Source organism: Megalops cyprinoides, chromosome 2 (assembly GCF_013368585.1).
Source record: "Megalops cyprinoides isolate fMegCyp1 chromosome 2, fMegCyp1.pri, whole genome shotgun sequence".
Taxonomy (NCBI): Eukaryota; Metazoa; Chordata; class Actinopteri; order Elopiformes; family Megalopidae; genus Megalops; species Megalops cyprinoides.
Window position 1 is genome coordinate 69,011,511 of NC_050584.1, and position 8,134 is coordinate 69,019,644.

General features: G+C 48.9%; 2 protein-coding genes across 2 annotated transcripts in view; one reads left to right on the plus strand and one right to left on the minus strand.

The window, feature by feature from the left end:
* Positions 1-1,964: 1,964 nt before the first annotated feature.
* Positions 1,965-5,642, minus strand: si:ch211-140b10.6 (protein POLR1D-like). Its single transcript, XM_036522757.1, has 3 exons — positions 5,568-5,642; positions 4,409-4,483; positions 1,965-2,442 (listed from the first exon to the last, which is right to left on the minus strand). The coding sequence occupies exons 1-3, from the start codon at positions 5,591-5,593 to the stop codon at positions 2,013-2,015; spliced, it is 531 nt and encodes a 176-aa protein (XP_036378650.1). The 5' UTR covers positions 5,594-5,642; the 3' UTR covers positions 1,965-2,012.
* A 739-nt stretch (positions 5,643-6,381) lies between these two features.
* The window catches only part of lnx2a (ligand of numb-protein X 2a), a 16,937-nt gene continuing 15,184 nt past the window's right edge, over positions 6,382-8,134 (plus strand). The window contains exon 1 of the mRNA XM_036522655.1: positions 6,382-6,508. The gene's annotated coding sequence lies outside the window, so the exon portion shown is untranslated. The remainder of the gene's footprint in view (positions 6,509-8,134) is intronic.

Consider the following 8,134-nt stretch of genomic DNA (forward strand, 5'->3'; position numbering starts at 1 on the left):
ATCGGAGCAGCCTATACAACTCCACCTGTTTGCATTCAAAGCGCGGAACCAAACATGCTCCTAATCTGAGAGCTACCAGCGAGAGCCGCTGAGGGCAGAGATGGTGTCAAGGTCTCCGGATAATCTGATGATCGATTCGCTTTAATGCTTTACGTGTCGAACAGGTTGCGGTGTAACACCCGGCTGTGTTGCACCACACAGGCCTCATGTCTTTGAGACCTGCCTTTATCCTAAAGTCTCGGACTTCTTTGCCTCCAGGAATGCGGTACAATATACAGCACACACGACAACGGAGACCTTCACCGACGGCCTGTTTACGGTCATGTGACAACCTCCCCCACCCAGTTTTTAAAAAACAGTCGACTCTGTCAAGCGCGTGCCTCACCAGACTGTATTCATTTTTACTCCAAAAGACACGCATTAACACGAAATAAACATGCTTTCGGCATGCTTTAAGTCTTAAGATTATGGGTCACAGAAAAAGAGCATACTAGAGCAAAAATGCATACTAACCTTTGCGTTTTGCATCCTGAAATTGATTTAAGGTCTGATTTTAAATGATTATTAAAGAACTAGTAGAATCCTGTTTGTAATTTATTCGAATAAACCCTGATATTACTATGGTTGGTTAATACGTTAATATGGTTAATACGTGGAGCTCGAAAAACCTTAAATAAATATTTGGAGGAAAATGTAAGATAATACTGGAAAACTGATTAAATCCACCTTTTCTATTGATATATAGATACACAGACACTCCACTAGATGGCGGTAGTCATCGCAAACAGCATATGGCTAAATGTAATGTTACATTATGAGCTGAAAATTTAATACATTAAGTGCAATCGAAGTCATGTTCCAGCATCCAGTGTTCTATGTAGAACAGCTGTTGTGTGCTAAAAAAATATGAACAAAATATGTTTGCTAAAGCGAGTGACTGTTGATATCCTATTTCAGCGTTCAGACTAGGGAATGAACCCTGTTAAGGTTTACGCGGAACGCGGTTGTTTTTTCCGGCTGTGGGCACACTGTCAAGGACAGCGTGCGCAGTAAAGCGCTGGAGAAAGTTACTTCCCCTCGATAGTAAGGGAAAAATGACCTGTGGGAGAATCGTGCGTCTGTTACGCGGGAGTCGCTGGGATTCGTCAGCTCTGATCCCCGACTCTGCGCCTGAAGGAGCGAAAAGGCGCAGCCACAGGTGAGGACGGCGCATGCTTCCTTCCCGGATGTGCAGAAGCAGGCGCAGCGGAGAAAGCGAGCACGCAGGACCACACATGACTGTGCAAATACACTGAGCATCGAAAGAAAGGCATCCATCTATTTATGTGTGCATTTCTAGGAAAGCGTAAACATTGTGAATGCTGATTTTAAGGTTGTGGTGTAAATTTGTTCAGCTGCTTCTTTATGACTGTGATATGTTCAGGTGAAACTGACTTCTGGGTAAGCACCACGTCACTGCATCAGTCAGAGAGATCACTGGCCTCAGGCGATCAAGTACTCAGAGGCTTTATCTGCGATCTGTCATCAGACACTAACACAATGGCCACATCACGCCATTCTGTGCTTTGGGGGCGTTACACAGTTAAAACTACCCCCTGAGGGTTTTAAACAGCCAGCCACCCCCCGGGGTGTTAACCAGACAACCCCGCCCCCTGACCCTGTGTTCACCTTTGAAAGGAGCAGCTGTGTGTGTAAAACCGGTGGGAATGACACAGTGTGACCTCTCCTGAGTTCTGACCAATCAGCAGCATCGCTCTGGCTTCCCTGAAGTGCTGTGAGAAGAGGAAGACACGCCCACAAAGCTCTGTGCTTTATCTCACTTTTTAATTTTATTTCAGCTCTGAAAAGCTGCCAAACACACCCAACACACAACTACAGTGATTCACACAAGAGTTTGTACACACAAACACACAGGCACACACATACACACACACCTAACCCTAACCCTAACACACAGGCACAGACACACATTCACTCCTGCACATGCACAAAACCCCCAGGGAGCAGTGATGTCATTTATGGGTTTTCCAGCTGGTGGGCGATTCTGCTGTTCTGTGTGTGTTTGTGGAAGTTTTTACTCTGTCCGTGTGTGTGTGTCTGTCACTGTGATCACTCTGTCTGTGAGTGCATCCGTCACCATGGTTACTCTGCCTGTGTTTGTCACCGTGGTTACTCTGTCTGTGTGTCTGTCTGTCTCTGTGATCACTCTGCCTGTGTGCGTGTTTGCTGCTGGGGGGGCTCTGGTCGGGGGGCAGAGTTCTGATGGGGGACCGAGAGCAACCCCTCCTGTAATTGCTTGAAGAGGTGCGGTCACTGGGCCTGGGTCCCCCTGCTTGAGATTGTTGTGGTTCAGTTCTACCAGCAGGGCGGCGCTGGAGTGTGGTGGTCCGGAGGGTGTTGAGCAGGAAGCGCTTATTAGTGCTACGTAGGGGGCACTTCACCCTGAGGAGGGGAGAGAGGGATAGAGGGAGAGAGAGAGTCATGAGTTCTGTAAATTGGAGTACATGCATCCTGAAATTTAGAGAGCTACACGTGCTAAGACACACCGCCGCCCCCAGGAGCCGAACCCCGCTAATGTCCACCAAGCTCCGCCCAGATCTGCTGCTAAACAACAAATCAGCATCAAGCTAATTATGAAAGAAACCAAAACCTTCCATCTGGAACATTGGGACAGAGAGGAAAGAAATACAAAGCCAATTTAACTGCTATTAGACCCTAACTCATTACCCACTGCCAGAGTATCTCTACACCGTCAGAGACTCAAAGCAGGCACAGACCCTGAGCAAGTGACCACAGAGACAGGCAGACATAGGAAAACATGGCTACCAACAGCAGAAAGGCTCTGTGGTCACTGTGAGACAGGTGAGGTGGAAACAGAGGTGCACTTTCTCCTCAACTGTATCAGGTGTAAAATTGGAAAAACATACTTTGAATTCACTAACCAATTTAATACTCTCCCTGATTGCAGTAAAATCCTCACCTTCTGCGGAGTAAAGCAGAGACGGCAAAACTGGCTACCAGCTGTGCTGATAGCCTTCTGTGCCGCAGAAAGGCCATGCTGAAATTACTCCCCCTGCCTCTTAGATCTCTGGATTTTATCCTTTCCATATGCAAAACTGTATGTGAGAAATACATAGTGACATGGCAACCTTGTGTTGCAGGCCTGCTCCTGTGTGCCACACAACCCTACGGCCCTGTGTGTAAATGAGGGAACAAGTGAGTACAACACTTTCTCTACCAAATCACAGCAGCACTGAGCAGGTTAACAGCCTGCACACCCTACTGAACCAATGCTTCTTCCAACAGACATAAAAAATGAAACGCTTTAGCAGCACTATGTGGAAGGAGGGACCAGACCCACAAAAATTTCCAAAGTGATGTAAGAAGATTTATGATATAAATAAACCAAAGTACTTGGAAAAGTTGTGTGCATTGAACATGGGCAGAGTTCTCAATGCAGAGTCCAACGCTGTTAATTATTGACATTAATGTGTTTATGGTGCTGTTGGAACCTCGTTCTGCCCGACTCCAGATTCCTGCTGCAGATCAGTGAGCAGCTGTCACTGCTGCGGCAGTACTGACAGACCTGGGACCTACGGCAGCACTGACAGACCTGGGCCCTGCGGCAGCACTGACAGACCTGGGACCTACGGCAGCACTGACAGACCTGGGACCTACGGCAGCACTGACAGACCTGGGACCTACGGCAGCACTGACAGACCTGGGACCTGGCAGGCAGCTTAAAGATATTCATCTCATACATGATGAAATTAATATCTTCACTATTACAGATATAAAACAGAGAAAGAGCCCAACCAAGTTCAGGCTCAGTGACCTCAGCCTGGCCACCCAGCCAGATATAAGATACTAAAATGAATCATGTTATATTAATTATAGTAGAGTATTTCAAAAATATGCCTTAGAAAATATCAGAGGTGCATCAAAGGGACTTGTCCTGTCAATGCTGATACCCGATACCCCCTCTGCAGTACAGGCCAAGTCCGGACACTGACAGCCACTGATCCAAGGTCACCTAATCTAGCTGGCGCTGTTCAATCAAATGAGCAGCTTCCTTCTATCTCCCTCACAGTCTCACAAGAGACTCACGATAGCCATGTCTGAAATGACAGGGCAGGTGTTCTTCCTGAAACGGCACTGTTTTGCAATACAAATGAAACCTCTAACAGTGTGCCCTGATTTAGCGATGGTCTCTCTGGACACATCTGGGGACTCTGACTGTCAGAGGAGCAAGTAAGCAGGCAGCCACCAAGCTCCCATCAGCCTCTCCCGGTGTACGGTTTATGCTAAAGAGGTTATTATTTCCCCCCGGCAACAAACACAAGCATCTGTATGCTGAACCATGCCGATTTGACGGCAGGAAATATTATCATTTATTTTTGGAACTCACCAGCCAGCGGGGCCCATGGTCTCCGCCCGTATCCGGGCCCGAGTGGCCTCACTCAGCAGCTCCTCCACCGCCCTCCTGCACACAGGGAAACAGCCAATCACATGCCAGTACCATGGACCGCAGAGCCACATGACCATGAGTGGGTGATGAGGAGCGAGCATCAGGAGCGCTGCGAGCTTCAGCTCAGCTCATTCACAGCGACGTGTCCCACACTCCACTGACCCGCTGAAATGCACTGACCCGCTGAAATGCACTGACCCGCTGAGTGTTTGTGCAAACATACAGACACATTAAATGCTTTATTTACCCGGTTCACTTGTGACTGTTAAATAAGTTGGTAAAGTCAGTTTTTAACATAATTCATCAAGGTGGATCTGCTCAACTCAGGACTGAACGATCCTGTTAACTGACGCTGGAATGACTCATTCAACAACTAAATAAAAGACAATTCAGCCTTCACTGCAACAGCTGCTCCACAGGAGAGGGGAGGAGAGGTCACTCGAGAGAGAGAGACACATCTTTGACTTAACGTTGTCCTCCTGACTGCACCCTCCGTAGCACTGGTAGTGCGTATTCCTTCCGTTTACTGTAGGGGATAAGCCCATTCCAACATCACCAGGTGCAAAACGTGCGTGTGTCTGTAAGCTTGTATAAATGCAGCAGATTCTGTGAGCATATAGCTGTAAGCGTGTATTCCTGTATCTGCTTCTGTAAGGTGTGTATGCGCGTCTGTAAGCCTGTCTGTGTGTGTGTGTGTGTGTGTGCGCGTGATTTCCCCAGCTGACCCCGCTGCGTCAGCGCTCCACCTCGGTGCACCCAGCTGTCACTGCGGTGACCCTTGATCCCAGACCTGAAACGGGTTTTTTAAAAGAACTGCTGGTTCAGCTTATGACCTCAAACGCGCAAACACGCTCACACGCTCTCTCTCTCTCTCTCACAAACACACACACACACACACACACCACTGTTACACCGAGGAAAGTCAAGACAAAACGCCAGCTAGCTTAAACTTGCTTGCCAGCTAGGTCATGCAGTTTAGCTAGCGAGCTCGTTTCCTTAATTAAGCAGCAGCTTCTCCACTCGGCGCCAGCGATTCCTAAAATTGAAAGTTCACTCATGAACTTATGAACGTATTCTCGACAGTGAAACAGCTACTGACCTCTCTAAGTCGCGATCGTCAGCCATTTATTTCTCTGAGACAGGTGAGATCAGGCAGGACCCACCGCGGCCACTTCCGGACACGCACGGAAAGACCCCTCTCAGCAGCGAGGACCCCTCCGCGCTGCTGTCTTTCACAGTGCCTGCGTCAAATCCCTACTGTAACAGAATATTACATTGCATTCTTATAGACTAGATATAATGGAATATAATAATATATAGACTAGAAAAATACAATAGGTCTCAGACTTTCAGGTCCGGGGATAAACGTTATTACATTATTTATATAATTAGAATCAAAGGTTCAGTTGATAGTTTTTAGTTATGAGAGGGAAGCTCTTGCAATGTCACTTATACTGAACAGCAGCTTAGTTTTTGCAAAGCATCCGAATAGAAAGCATTAAAGCAGACCCAAGTAAATATGCTTAAATATGAGTATAAAACATTACCGCAATAACGCCCATTTATATGTTCGTCACATTTTCAACTTTCGTCAACAATGCAAACAGTTTGTCATGAAAATTATACCGTGCATCACTTAGCGCTAGGTATACCGTGGGTGTAAAGAGGTAAAAAGAATTGCACCGTTTCTCAGTGGATTTGTTTCTAACGTAAGTCACCGATGTTCGCTTAGCTCTGGTTGTCTGCGGTTATGACTGGAGCTAATAAATGATTTAACGCTGAGAGAGAGGAGGTTTCACCGGCGTCTTCTCTGCAGGCGCTATTTACGGGCTCAGATCACGGCTCCTGTCTTTGTTTTCTGACATCACCATGTGGACAGGGGGGCGGTGCTCCCGTTTAGCACCGTCGGAAGGGCGGGGGGGTGTCTGGGTGGTTCAGCGTGCGACCGATCGGCTGGGTCCAGTGAGTGTGACTGAGGTCCGTGATCGTCCCCAGCCGGGGTAGGAGTGAGTTCGCCGCACGGGCAAGCAGCGGGACCAGGTAACGCCGCGCACCTTTTCGCTCCGATCATCGCCACGGCGCAGGAATCCCGCTGTCTCGCCAGCTTCGCTTTCTGTGCGATTGTCTGGCTGCATTGTTCATAAATGAACTCATAGCTAACCTGTCAGAGATAATGTGACGCTGGATCGCTCGCTGGGTGTCCTACCCAAAAACCGAGGTGTCATTGTGGCGACTGACACCGCTCTGAAAAGGCGCTGTATAGCCGTACAGGGTACACTGTTAGCTAAAATGCGAGGTGGGCGGATACACCCATCCTTTTGTATTAAGTATTGTTTGGATGAAGTATAGGAAGCTAGCCAGAGAGCTATATATTTTGACTGCACGACACTGTAGATTTTAGCGGTACTCAATGCTCACTTGCCCTGAATTGTCTGACTGGAAGCAATGACAGGTTTGGATAATTGTTGAAGATTCCAGCCAATTAACCTCGAAGATTTGGTCCAAGACGTATGTATCCAGATAGCTAACGGTACACGGTCATGGGTATGGGTAACAGCGCATGGGTAACTTGAGAAGCCCGCAGATATCGGCGTTTCACCCTGAAATCGCGATCCGGGGGCGACGCTGCGCGGCAGCTGGCAGCAGAGACTGCCAATGCGGGGAAGTCATGCGTTAAAAGGGGGCAGTTTTCCTACCGCACCGGGGCGGAATGTCTGTGCAGCGACCCCAGTGTCTGCAACAGCTACAGTCTCCTCTTATGTGCCCAGGTGTTCGCCCGTATGTATCGTATGGTAAATTATTGTGTGGTCCGGTTGTAAACGGATTGTAGATTAGCTAGGCGGCTTCTCCAGAGCGCAGTGGATACAGCAGTAAATGGCTGTTTGACGCGCTCCATGAAGCTTCACATGAACCCCCGCGCGCTCTTATGTAATGGCATTTCATCCGCGCGCCTGCATCTGTACGTCCCAGCTCGTGCTGAAGGAGATTAAAGTGCAGCTGAGCCCATCCTGCAAGCTCACCATTACTGACCGCTCTCTCAGAGTGACCGCTCTCACACTGACCGCTCTCTCAGAGTGACCGCTCTCACACTGACCGCTCTCTCACACTGACCGCTCTCTCACACTGACCACTCTCTCAGAGTGACCGCTCTCTCACACTGACCGCTCTCTCAGAGTGACCGCTCTCACACTGACCACTCTCTCAGAGTGACCGCTCTCACACTGACCACTTTTTCACACTGACCGCTCTCTCAGAGTGACCGCTCTCACACTGACCGCTCTCTCACACTGACCGCTCTCAGACTGACCGCTCTCTCAGACTGACCGCTCTCTCAGACTGACCGCTCTCTCACACTGACCGCTCTCTCACACTGACCGCTCTCTCACACTGACTGCTCTCTCAGAGTAACCACCCTCTCAGACTGACTGCTCTCTCAGACTGACTGCTCTCTCAGACTGACTGCTCTCTCAGGCTGACCGCTCTCTCAGACTGACCGCTCTCTCAGACTGACCGCTCTCTCACACTGACCGCTCTCTCACACTGACCGCTCTCTCACACTGACTGCTCTCTCAGAGTAACCACCCTCTCAGACTGACTGCTCTCTCAGACTGACTGCTCTCTCAGACTGACTGCTCTCTCAGGCTGACCGCTCTCTCAGACTGACCG